The 14,068-nt window shown below is 34.0% G+C and overlaps 1 protein-coding gene across 2 annotated transcripts; it reads right to left on the bottom strand.

Moving 5' to 3' along the window:
- Window positions 1-29: 29 nt before the first annotated feature.
- SLOMO (F-box family protein) lies at window positions 30-6,799 on the bottom strand. Of its 2 annotated transcripts, none has more exons than XM_018127612.2 (17): window positions 5,931-6,799; window positions 5,632-5,845; window positions 5,402-5,534; window positions 4,855-4,954; window positions 4,568-4,765; window positions 4,213-4,483; window positions 4,032-4,130; window positions 3,841-3,929; window positions 3,575-3,674; window positions 3,310-3,480; window positions 2,803-2,988; window positions 2,552-2,712; window positions 2,273-2,471; window positions 1,495-1,961; window positions 1,345-1,408; window positions 640-726; window positions 30-419 (listed from the first exon to the last, which is right to left on the bottom strand). In XM_018127612.2, the coding sequence occupies exons 1-17, from the start codon at window positions 6,338-6,340 to the stop codon at window positions 339-341; spliced, it is 3,030 nt and encodes a 1,009-aa protein (XP_017983101.1). In that variant the 5' UTR covers window positions 6,341-6,799; the 3' UTR covers window positions 30-338. The 2 variants fall into 2 exon arrangements, with proteins under 2 accessions (XP_017983101.1, XP_007012418.1); XM_007012356.3 differs by having other exon boundaries at window positions 2,836-2,988; window positions 5,931-6,798.
- Between the last annotated feature and the right edge of the window lie 7,269 nt (window positions 6,800-14,068).

Here is a 14,068-nt window from a genome sequence, read left to right as displayed (position 1 = left end):
CTGCTATTCATTTTACTGGCTTCATAATATTTGTTTTTATCACCCAAAACTATTAGTACTAAATTTTGGAAGTAAAATTTTCAGATTTCATCTATATCTCCAACACCAATATAGTGAATACAAGAACATTGATAGTAATTTATTACACTGTTACATTACCTATATATATATATAGAGAGATTTATATTATGTATCGAAAACAGACACGGGGAAAATATGATGACCATTTACATACAAAAGAGAGCTGATCATGACAAAATACCAAGCCGTTGTTGCTGCCACTAATATGAAGTAATATCCACTTCCAAACGGAAATAAAATTCTTGATCACATCAACATCATGCAGGAGACAAGCTACTAAAAATACGCTTCAAACTTTGACAAACTGCTCTTAGCCTCCCCATGCTCATTGTGCAAATCTATCAGCCACCACATAATATTAGCATTAATGGACTGTATTAATTTCTTTTTTCAGAAAAAAAAGCTAGAGATTCAGGTAGCGAAGACAATGAACAAAATTTGAACATAATAAGCAATTGCAAAGAAGAAAACTTTAAACATATCAGGTTAATATAGTAGAAGCTATACACTTCGTAAGGTGGGAGCAAAAAAGGGGGCATAACAAAATGATGCTCTCACCTTTGGACAGAAGCGGACATCCAGAGTCTCCAGCATGCTACACTGTGATATAGCGGTTTCAACTGCTTCTTCCCCGATGTTGCAAGACTTAAAAAGACCAATAGGCAAAAGAAAACAGAAAACAGCATCAGATAAGAAACTCTAGGCCATACATTAACTACAAGGACGGAGATTCATGTGTATATGCTTATGTGTGACAAAATGAAATCCAAATGATTTGGCATGTAGGAAACAGGAAATCAAAAAAGGATGTGGGGCAAAAAACCAAATACACTGCAGAAGAAGTGACACTATAGTCAGAATAAAAAGATAACTTTACCGTCAAAGAAAGAAAGGCATTTCCCCAATAGACTACACTGCATCAGACAATGATGATTGCGAGATAGGTCAGTTTAGAACCTATCTTCAACTATCACTAAACCATCAGAGAATGGAGGCTTCATATGACTCACTAACTGCTTCCTTAAAAACATAACTAAATACAGGGAATATAGCTTCTTCACCATTGACTATGTGATTCAATAGATCAAAACTATCTATGCATGTGAGTCTTTAACAGAACAAATCCATCACAGAAGCCTAGGTAGTAAGAACCAATCAATTTCAAGGATTCACTCCCAATTGAAAATCACTCAAAAAAAGGGGCAAAAAAAAATGGACCTAAAAGATTAAATATCTGTGGTTTCAAAGACTCAGAATGCATACCTGAAGAAAGAGACTAGTCAGTCTAGGACACTCAAGCTTCAAAACTTCCAAAGAGCAACAATTGCTGAATGAGATATAGCCAGAAAAATTTAGAAGAGTAAAACATAAAAAAGAAACAAATGACAAAAATAAAAAGTTGTGCATGCCTACCTTAGATTAAGAAAGGACAAATTGAAACAAGCAAGATCAACTTCCTTTAAATTGGCTGACAACGAAAGATTTAGAGATGACAAATGGAAACAGCGTGCTGGTGGTGGGATAAGCACCTTCCTAATATTTGGACAACCTACACAGTTGAGGTTCTGCAGTAAACGGTTGGCTTGCTCAACTGGCTCATTGATGTCCTCAAGAGAAAACATGCTAGATGCATTATCTGTGCTGAGCGACTCAAAAAGTCGACCACCAGTAGAACCCCAATTCAGGTCATGCATATTTATACATCCGTTCAAGCTCACATGAGTAAGATGTGTGCAATAAGCAAGAAGCTCCTCTATGGCAGACTGACACAGGGTACCATATGACAAGTCCAATTCTTGGAGTTCTTGCAAAGCACATTCCTTGTAAAGAGGCTCCAATGATGAGTCAGCCAGATATTTGCATGCTTGTAATTTTAACACCTTAAAGAAAGAAAGGAAAAGTGAGCAAAAGAATAGAACAAGAAATAAGGAAAACATGGAGTATTAGAAACATTGAAAGCTTAAACAAGACAATTTACCAAACATGCAAAATTTCTAAACCTTGCTTAATTGTAGAATAAGAAGCAACACAATGGTCTTACCATTTAAATCAAAATAAAGAATCTCTAAGAGTACAAACAATGCAAAACTCATGAATTCATCATGTATGTGCAACACAACCAACTGAATATGTAACACTAGCATGCCACATATGCATAATCATTCTTACATATCCAGGATTTTAAAGTTACCTTCAGCTGCAAACAAGACACAAAAACTGGCTGCAAATTCGTCAAAAAGGTATATGATAAATCAAGTGTCGTTAAATTCAGAAGCCAGCGCAAAGAGAAAAGACCGTCAGAACCAATAGATGGGCATGACATCAATATTAATGACTCAATCAGACGGCAGGAAGACGTTGTTGCAGATAAGCAATCATCCTTAAGTTGGCTGCATGTAAAATTGAATAGAAGTGTCAGCTATTGACCAGAGTAAAGAATCACAAAAAGAAGATAGCAATCGCAACAAACCTGCAAAAGGAAGCATCCAGAGATGTCAATAGAGGACAGTTTATGGATGCTTCAGATAAGACACCACATCCTTTCAACTCAAGTGACACCATGTATGGAGCATCAATTCTCAGTGTGTTCAATTTTGGGCATATTCCAAGATTCAGTGACCGAAGAGCAGCCTAGAAGGAGGGAAACGCTTCAGGTTTTATATTTTATAAGAGCAAGAAATTGCATGCATCAAATAGTTAATAATACATTAGCAAATTAACCTCACAGGAAGTCTGGAGTCCCTCTAAACTTACAGGACAAAATGATGCTCTTTCCAGATGATCACAACCATCTAAACAAATTTTCTCAAGACAAGGACATGCAAGATCCAGAGTAGTGATAGCACGACAACCGACCAGAGAAAGACTGACCAAAGATGTACTGGAGAGCTGCACTGCTGTCAAGCTCTGATCAAAGTAAAAACAAGAACTTCTGTCAGAAAAGCACAATACAACCAAGAAAAGAAAAAGGTCACTACAATGACACACAACAATGCCTCAATAATGCAGCATCAGGAACCAAGGTGGTACATCAAACCAAAGTTCAGACAGACAAATACATGGCGCCATTTGAAGTGACCAAAAAGCTCAGAAGAAGCTACTATTTTAAATCTCTTATCATTTTAAGCCTCTTTTACCACCCAATCTTTGAATGTCAACTAGCAACGCCTTTATCCATACACACGCATGACAAATAATTCGGTAGCTAGAAAGAAACTATTCACAAACCTCACAGTTATCCATAACCAAAGATTTTAGCATAGGGCAACCACCACCATCACTAAAGATATTGCAAACAGAATTTGTCAAAGATGCACAATCTGTAAGGTCTACTTCTTGCAAACATTGACATTGCAGTGCCAACATTGTCAAATTTTCCTGCTTCTGCAACGCTAATTTCTGCATGCTCATGAAATCAACACTCCAAATTTGAAACTTATCAATGACCAAGACAATGACAAATTTAGATCAAATTGTGAATCAAAACACATACTTGAAGTGAATTTGAACTGATGTTGATGCGATGCAGTGCGGCACAATTGGATACCGTTATAGATGATAGCATGAAACACTGTACATTCAAATCAGCAAATCTGCAGTGCAGAAATTATAAATTACTACAAAATGAAAAAAAAAAAAAAAAAAAGACAGGGAAGGCACCAAAAACAAAAAAAGGAACTCCAGCCCAAAAGCAATAAAGCAATCTTTTTGGGTTTCATAAGAAAAGGGAAAGGTGAACTAAATGAAATAGCAGTATACTTTCGACAATGAACCAGTCGAATTTTCTGCAGGCGAGGAAGATCCAATGACACCAATGTCAACATGTGGCAATTATCAAGCTCCAACTCCTGCAACAGCTAACAAAATCAGTCAGGCAGCTAGAAGTTTTTAATAGAGACTGCAAAGAAATCTAGGCAACAACAATATAAATGAGAAAAAGAGATTCAAACCTCCAACATATAACTATGAGCTATTGCAGCCATTGAGGCCGAAGTTATACCCTCGCAGTTGTCGAGCTTTAGAACTGTTAACATTGGCAGTCTTACAGACTTCAAAGAAAAGCAAATGCATCATATTCCACCTTAACCAAAAAAGCGGCAGTTATTAGAACTACATTAACCAAGAACTAACCTCAAGTGATATGTTTGGACAATATGAAGCATTCAGAACATGAAGATTTGCACAAGTGAGAGCTATTTCACGTAGTGTTTCATCACTAACACAAGAACAATTTGACATGTCTAAAGACTCTAATTGGGAACAAGAGGTCACTGCTGAACGAATTGCTGCATCTGTAAGTTTGTGGCATGAGCTTATATCAAGCAGATGCAAAAGAGGACAATTAAGAGCTGCCTGTGCCATATTACTACGTTTCAAAGACAAGTTTTTCAGTTGTGGGCACCTGCAAAAGATCAGATTTCAGTATAAAGAATGACTAGATTGACATCAACATAAAGTTAACAGTGAAGGTATGTCTTTATTTCACCTGATGGATATACGCATCACACGGCATTTTGTTACTTTCAGATCACGCAATCGTTCATGGTTAATAGGTATCTCTTGAATACCATTGCCAAGAATAGCATCAGTCACATCCAAACTACTCAACATACTACATTCTGACAACGCATGGAAAAAGGCATCCCCTAGTTGGCCTTTTGCCAATGTTAAAGCCTCGAGATTTCTACCAATCAGAAAATTCATATAAATTAACTGCAGGCACAAAGTATTCATTTGATTAAAAAAAAATATATATGATGATAAAAAGGGTACCTTAATGAAGAGACAGCTTTCATAACGAGCAGGTGAATATTAGGAGTACCGCTGAGATTCACTTCAGTGGCATTTGGATACCGTTGACACATGTCCTCAACTGTGAAATTAAAACACATAAGTCTTAGTAGTTTGGATGCAATCTCATTTATAACAATAGACTCATAATGTCTCCCACAAACTGATAAAATGAACAAATGAATCAAAATAAAACAACCAATTTAACTCCATGCATTAAAGCTAAATGGTACTAAGGCATATTTAAATTCTGATCATCTGTAGCATGCGACATGAGTATTCTGCTGTCCAGGAGACAGCATCAATCCCAGCGGTTCTTAAAATAAAAGATGAAAGGACAAGTGTACACATATTTGCATGCTCATATAATTCACTTACTTAGAGGAAATTGCCTATTTTAAGCGTTTATAGATCATCAACAACTCTCTAGCAAATATCTAAATTTTATCAGCAAATTTATTTATATAGAATACACTTTTTAAACCAAATTAAGAACTACCCAGAGATATTATGCAAATAAGAAACTCACATTGTTCAAGAGAAATATTCCGGTATTCGAAATTCAAACACCTCCAAAAATCCTCATGAGCACTAGCTGCTCGCCACTGCCTACAAACCATAGCAGCATGGCAAAGATTACGATGATCCAAGAATGAGAACACCTGAATATAGCAAAACAAACAAAAGGTTCAATAAAATGAAACAATATACAAAATTTTAAAAACTATACATAAAAAGATAATAGTTCAAACTACTAACCATATGCAATAAGTCATCTGTCAGATCCATTCGAATTTCAAAATCCTCCGTTCTCAAACCACCCTCATCGTTCCCACCATTAGCATCAAAAGGATGCCCGTCACCCCCATTATTCAACATGAAATTGTGATAAAACATCCCATTATTAGGCAAAATCGACGAGCCTTGATTAATACTAAAATCCGTCTCAGCTGAAGAGCAAGAAGTCATCTCACTACAGTGAAAACTTTGCAGAATAAGAATCACACAAAATTAAATTTCTTAATTAAATTTGTTTATACGGTGTCCAGTTGACTCACTGAGAAGCGGAGTAGACTTTGGCTCGCTTATGGTGGGAATCGTGGTGGTCACAACCTTCAACGGCAATTGAGGCGGAGGCGCTAGTCTCACCCTCGGAAGGACGTGAGCAGCGAATCAAAGGGCGCCACGTGGCACCGTCCCAATTCCCACCACATCTCATGGCGGTGACCATCTCTTCAAACAACAGCAACGTCTCGTCTCCTTGTTTTTGCCTGTTTAGGTTTAAAGCTAATTGAGCGGCGGCGGTGGCGGTGGCTTCTTCTTCCTCCTCGCGGTCGTCATCGTCGTCATTTACGATATTGCCCTCTAAGTCGTCTACATTTTCCAAAAACCCTTCCTTCATGCTTCCTTTCCGTTGATTATCGTCTTCCTCGTCGTCGCTAAAGCATAGACAGCACCAAATCCTCATGCACCCGGAGGTCAAGAACCCAACCCCTCCCAAGAAAGCAAGAAAAAACCCTAGCTCACGATCCTGCACATCTCATTCCCCCAAACAAGAAAAAAGGCCCTAAATTTAATGAAGCAGAAAACAAAAGCTCCGGTCTTTCAGGAACCCTAAAATTCCAAAAAGCAAAAAATGGATTTTGAAACTTCAATTTTTTTGAAAATTCAGAGAAGAATCGATCGATAAATACATATACACAAATAGAGAGAGAGAAATTGTAGATTCTAGAGACAAAGAGGGAAGGACATGACCGGATCTGATCGGATCTTAGGAGCTGATAGTTGTGAAGGGAACCTCTTTTTTTTTTGGACAATCCTGAAAAAATGAGACCGGCTCTAATGGGTGAAATAATCTCAGAATTCGTGCCTTTATTGAAAAAACCGAAAAAAAAAAACTTTCTTTACTTTTCTTTTCTTTCTATTTCTTCTTGCCCTTTTTTTTTTCTCCCCTTTTTTCCTCTTTGTACGGGAAATTTTCGGTGGCCTTTCCGTTACGAGGGCTGTACGACGCCGTTTAATAGATTTTATATTTTAAAAAATGAAAATAATTTATTATGGCAAAAACAAAAAAAAAAAAAGAAGACTCGTGTTTTTTATGAAGACTGGTTATGGACTAAAAGCACTTTTCTAAAGTCATGGGTGGATTTGAAAGATGAATCACACGTGCAAAACAACTTTTGGGTCAATTTTTGCTTACAAATCAAATTAAAGATAGTTAGACATTTATGTTCAATCAATATTATTCCGATTACAAAGTTTAATCCTACCATGGGAATCTAATCAGAATATATAAATCTCATATAATTAATATAAAAATTAGCAAAGTAATATACTTTGCTTTGAATCTTCATTCATTTTGACTTATTTACTGATTAACAAAGTTTAATGCAACCATGGGCCTAGCATTTAAAGATGAAAGTAAGTAGCCAAAGTTTGATGCTGCTTCAGTGCTTGTTGACTCCCCAGACTTTCAATCTAAGGAGGAACCCTAAGTGGGACTTGGAATGTGACTGAATCATATCCGAGGTGCTGTCGTTTTATGTTTAAGCATTGCCATCATCGTTTTATTTTCCTTTTTTCCTTTATTTATTTATTTGGGTTTGGCCCCTCACGCTTCAACAGTTTCAAGCATTTACCGCGCACTAGATTGCGCCATTTACTGGCACGAAAATTGCTCCAACTTTCCTTTTTTTTTTTTTTTACCGATCAGATACTTCATAGTAGTATTATTGTACCTTTTCATTAAGAAACACTCGGGTACTTTTTTTTAGCGGAGTAAAACATAACTTGCTGAGGATTCTAATCATACACGTGGCAAACTGCCAATGTTCCAAGATTGGATTCCGTGAATCAGACGGACCTGGTTAGTCAAGTGGGTCCCGTTGGTCTTCTGTTTGTAAGAAACTGAACAAGTGGTCCTAAAAATAGGGGGACCACTCAACTGACCTATGCTGCCGGGATGGAAGTACCTGATTGAAGCTTAAAACTATGCAGTAACATTTTTCATCCAGAAAAATATTAAATTATTTATTTATGATACAATATTTAAATAAACATTTTTTGTTATATTAAACTAAATCTTTTTATTTTTATTTTAAATTAAATAAATTTTTCTAACTAACCTCGCTTATCATTTTATATCATCTATTACTGACGTGTTATATTAACATATTATAATAAATGATGCATGACATAATGATGTATTATGATAATATTATTACGTAATATTTTCATTTTTTATATTAACATCATGAACGCATCAAATAATAAATAATATATTAATTAACGATAAATAGTTAACCTTTAATCATAAAAGTACATATGAAAAAAATATAAATATAAATACCTGATTGAATATAATGAATGATTAAGATCTTATTGAATTTTTTAAAATAATTTTATAAATTTTTAAAGTATTATATCTTTATTTATATATGAATGCATGTGTGCATGGATTACACATTTGACATAATTATGTTTTAGTTTTGGCTGAAATTTTTATAATGAACTAAATTATTATTGCCGTGACGAAGTGTCCTGTGTTTAGAGTGGATTTGAAAGCATTATGATTTCATATAATATGGTTTAAAATAAATTATGATTACATATTACTACTATTATTATTTACTTTGGCTTTTTAACAAGTACTGATAGCAACATGAAACTTTAATCATAATTCAACTTTGTATTTTATCGTAATAAAACGAGCTAAGAGGCTTTATTACTGTTAAAAAGTATACAAGATATTTGTGCTGTACACTACTTAAAAAATGTGAACAGATAATGTGCAAACCCCGTCAAATCATTTATTAGTAATGATAATTACGCATAAATTACTATAAAAGTATAATGGCTTTGAAAAGTGAAAACACTTACCATTCACTTAAAATAAACTAGCTAACATTCTTTTATTTACATAAATTACTATATAATTAAGCATAAATTACTATAAAATCATGAATCTTATAAATATATTTTTGTCACAATATTTAGATCCATTCCAAAGAGAGCGTGCATCAAACACATGCACCTAATGGGACCATGTAAGTATGTGCTTGGACATACTAATTAATCTAATATATAAATATGTATAATGTATAGTTAAAGATTACAAGATTATAATCAAAACGAATAAACCTCCACAAATCTTGTACAACTAAATGAGCACAAGGGTAAAACTAATCAAACTAAACAATAAAAATTTAGACATTTCAAAATTAAGGGTAAAAATAACTTATAGACATAAAGTTTTAAAAGTTTTATAAATTATTTAATAAAATTTAAATATTTTTTATTACATTCATCAAGTTCTTATAATTTTATTTTAAATTAAATAAACTTTAATGACTAACGATTATTAACTATCATTAGTTCATATGCCACTTGTCATTTTATATCCACGTGACATTGACGTGGAGATTAAAAATGTCACATGATTATATTATCATTATACATTATCATCTATTATAACGTATCATTATATTATATTAACATCATGTGACGATTATCGCCTGTTACCGTCTTTCAATTTTTAATTTTTTTATTATTATATGTATAAAATCTTATTTATATATAATATGATTACTTTTTTAATTACTCTTTAATTACCTTTTATGTAAGATTTTAGATTCATTATTGCTCGAACTTAAAATCAATTGGGTTTTAGAACCTCCCCTCGTATTTGAGATAAAGTAAACTATATTTTTCACTTTTACTTCATATTTTTTACTTTATTTTAGTCAATGTGCATGGAATCAATGCATTCATGAACATGTTTGGTCTTGATGTTCACTGTATTTAATAATGCATGGACATTGCATTAAACTCACAGCATATAGTCCATTCCTTCCGATTCCTTCTATCTTTGGAATGACAAAAGCGAAAGACATAAACATCAAAGCTCCACGCTTGGCATGAGTAGAGAGAATCTCAGTACTTCCCTAAACTCATCACTTTAGCCAGCTCATGCTTATCATAGTTTTCAAAGTTTAAGCTCGCCCATTTTAGAAACACATACTCAATGGATCAAAATTAAGTTCGCCACTTCGCGGTTAGACGTTGTAATCATATTTTAATTCGTTAATTTCAAAATTTAAATCCAAAAACTTTGTAAATAAAATTATAAAATTTCATCATTTAGATATCTTTTTCTTTACTTTTTGTTTGTAAACTTTGTTCCCACGCCAACTTTGCCATTCTTTAATGGTATGAACAGTGGAAAAGAATTACAGCACCTTTTTTGTTTTGCTGTTTTAATTAATTTGTTAATTAACGTGTTAAACCAGCTTCGATAATTAAGCATGATTATTATATAGGCCTATTAGGAAACATTTGATTTTTTAATGGCTTCCTGATGTGGAAACATGCGGGTCCCAGGATTCGAATCAAGGGTCAAGGAAAGATATGGAAAGATCCTGGCGGTTTCTCAAGATCCTTGACAATGTTTGATCCCTTGGGTCTCCCTAAATGGCCGACCGCTTAGGCACTTGCTATCTCCATGCCAGCCAGTACGTGCAAAACACATCATACAGCGAGGAATAGGATTGTAAATTTATAACTAAATATATTGAAATTAGATCCATAAAGAGATAAAATAATTTAAGAAAATTCTGAATCATTTAAAATAGTTTAAATATATTTTTTATTTTTATTATATTTAATTAAATTTTTATATTTTATTTTAAAAAAATTATTTAAAATCAAATTATCACTTGTCATTTTATATCACCTGATATAATATGACATAGTGGATGATGATATAGCATAATGATATAATTATGTAATATATAAAAAAATAAATTATGTTTTAATTAATGATAATTAATTAATCATTAATTATAAGTGTCGGTGTAATTTAAAATAAAAATATATGGATTTTGATTAAATATAATAGGAAAATAATAATTTATTTAAAATTTCTTAGTTTGAAGATTTTTTTTTAAATTACATCATCAACAAATTATATTTATGTTAAAATGGAGAAAATCTCCTTTTTTTTGGGGGGGTTAAAGAAAAAGTTGTCTAGTCAAAGTATGCATAATTGACATCATGGCCTTGTATATTTTGTTTCCCAACTCATAAGTAAGGAGCTGGATGAATCTTATATAAAAAAAGAAAAATCTGATGTTCAAGACGGACCTGAAGATCATGAGCAGCAGCAACCAAATGGGCCTCACCCTATTTCGATGCATCACAAATATTTGAACATGCATAATCGATTCCTATTCCATCATTATACATGATGAGTTTTAATGTTTTTTATTCTTTTCATAAGGCCAGAGCCTACAGGTGGTGCCAACTGCCAAGAATGAGGGAATGCATGGAAAAAGTAATGCTAGCAGGCAGTAGCAATCAAGAGTGTAATGATTTTGACTCATTGCTGAAGCCAAAACACATGACAGTCGATTTTGTTGAAATTTGAATGGTCAGTACAGTGGTGAAACCCGCACATAAAACTAACAAGGAGGAAGCCATGTAAATCCAGCTCCGGACTTCATCGGCAAACTCATCTTTACCCTTTTTCAAGAACCCTTAGCCCATTTTATGTGGGTCTGATCAGGCTTTCATTATTGGGCTCAACCCATCCAAATATTTTAGATGGGTTTAACTATCAAAGTGGAGCTCTTGTTTTTTGTATGGGGCCATAACAATCTTGTTCAACCCAATCGGATTATGCTTTCTTTTTAACATGTATACATGTATTGTATATATACGTACTTTTGGATTAAATGGTACTAAAGGGAAAAGCAAAATAAATACATATTGAAATGAAGATGGGAGATGTTGGATTACTAGATTAGAGTGATTTGAAGGTTTTGTACAAATTGAAACCTCCAAAATTAAACAGTTTGGGATATTTTCCTTAAAGTGATACCAGGGTTTTATTGGAGAAATTAAGAATAGTGGGACATTTCAAGAGACATTTCACTTGGCCAAACCAAACAAAGAAAAAGAAAAGCTACTATGCAATGACCTCTCTTATCATTGTCAATGTATACAATCAGAGAGATTTGTCTTGTATTGTAGTGGGATTCCATAATGATATCTTTCCTATGAAATCAAGGGATAAGTTTATACGACAATGAGCTCCTTTCGTCCTCCTGTTCCTGCTCACTAGCTTATTAAGGGGTAGCTTTCCTCTAAGCTGGATCGCCTTATTTCTGTCGTCTTCTTAGCCACAAACCAGCAAGGACGTTGATATCCTTCCTTTTTACACCCCCTCCCTTTTTTTTTTTTTTTTTTTGTTCTCAAAATTATTTTTGGCATGGTCCTCCTGGCTCAGGACAGTTGGAGAGAACTATAGCAGAAGGGAAAGAGTGGACCATGCCTCAAAGACTTTATACATCATCTTTTTTTATGAAACTTGGGGGTGACTACCATCAGACACAACATGGAATCATGGCTACAACTGTAAAGTTCACTAACTATGAAAAACCCTTTTGTAGTTATGCAGAAGCAGCCTACTCCAACTTTGATTTGTCTTAGATTTTCAAGCAATATTATAATAAGTCTAGTTCAAAAGTCGATTATCCGTGCCTTTTGGCTTTTAGATTCAAATGAAAACAAAAATTTTATTGAAAGGAGAACATCAAAATCCAAGGAATACTCCAAATAAATGAACTTTGGATAAAAACTTAAATCTCCAATGCATGCAAAGCCGACCTCTTTCTATCAATGCAATACTTTTAATATTTAGTCCCCATGTCTCTCCTTTTTTTTTTGGGTTTTGTTATCTGGATATATCTTTTCGAGAGAAATCTAGTGTGGGATATTATTCTTTTCATAAAGCAAAACAATTTACATTCTATAATGCATCCCCATGCACGTGTACCGTAGAGGTTCAAATATTGATGCTATATATGTGTATATATATATATATTCTCAAAAATCATCTCGATAACTACCTTGACAAGACTCAATGTCACGTTTCGGAATATCTTTTTCTCTCCAAAATCAAGATTAGTTTTCTAGAAGTGATCATATATATACTTCTTTCTAAGTGAAATGCTTGTAAATAATCTTCTTCCCTGATTTCCCAGAGTCAACAATTAATATTCGTATAGATAGAAACATGGTGCCCCTTTTCCATTTTTTTTCACTTTCGTTTAATTTTTCATTACCCATTTCAAGCTTGATGTTTAATCTGATTCCTTCTAATTGGGTTGGTCAGTGGCGCATTAACTACTTTCATTTGCTTTTATACTGATAGGAAGAAAGATTATTGCAACTAGGACTTTTCTTTCGTCACCTGTGAACTGAATTCTTAATAAAGAAGTAGCTTTATTCGTGGATTTGAGCTTTAAAAAACGCATGCAAAACAGGTTGAAAGCCTAGGGGCAAAAAAAAAAAAAAATCAGCATTCTTTTCTTCTTTTTTAACTGTGCTAATCCTAAAAGGGGTAGAATACGTCCGTGCATGACACGATTCCCAAAGAACGTATAGGATGCTCTGCATGGGATTAAACGAGGAAACCTTCTTTCATTGGTCGGTTGCATCTTACAAGAAATCATGATCTTATAATTGAACTCTAAAGCTGCTGCGGGACCCTTCCAGTTTTAACTTTTCTCTGCTTTTGATGAGGGAGGGAGGGGAGGGAGATGGAAATAAAAACAAAAGTAAAAGGAAAGAAAGAAAAAGGAGGGCAGAAATGGAGAAAGAAACTAAGTAGATTTGATTTGCATGGAGCCACTTTCGAACAATCCCCGAGGCTAAACAAACAAGGAAAACCATATGGTTAAGGAAAAGGAAATGGGGAGAAAAAGCTAGCAAAATTGGAGAGAGTTTTTCATCTTTAGTTCGAAAAGGAGAATCTGATACCTAATTCCAAGCCTAATTGGTTACACCTTTTTGAGTTGTCATCTAAATGGTTTTGACAAAGATTTGACCAAATTTTTCTTGCAAGTTGGAAGTCAAATTATCTCCAACTGAAACATCAATCCCACTTGAGATTATATATCTCGGATATGACACGAATTGAACGGTCCATATTGATTGGCTTATAGGCACGACGCCAGGGACATGAATCGAAATAGAGTCTAGAAGGTATTGACAGCTTAGTTTCTACAGTAATCAGGGTCTTGCTTTCCAATCTTAGGAGCTTGTTAGTCAAATCATGCGCTGGTTGAAATATTCCAAGTCTTTTGTTGTTGGCTTTTCTTGTTATGAGCAAAAAAATTAAAGAAAACAAGAGATC

The sequence above is a fragment of the Theobroma cacao genome, chromosome 9 (assembly GCF_053813885.1).
Source record: "Theobroma cacao isolate CCN51 chromosome 9, ASM5381388v1, whole genome shotgun sequence".
In the NCBI taxonomy this organism is placed as follows: Eukaryota; Viridiplantae; Streptophyta; class Magnoliopsida; order Malvales; family Malvaceae; genus Theobroma; species Theobroma cacao.
This window is presented reverse-complemented; position numbering and strand designations above follow the sequence as displayed.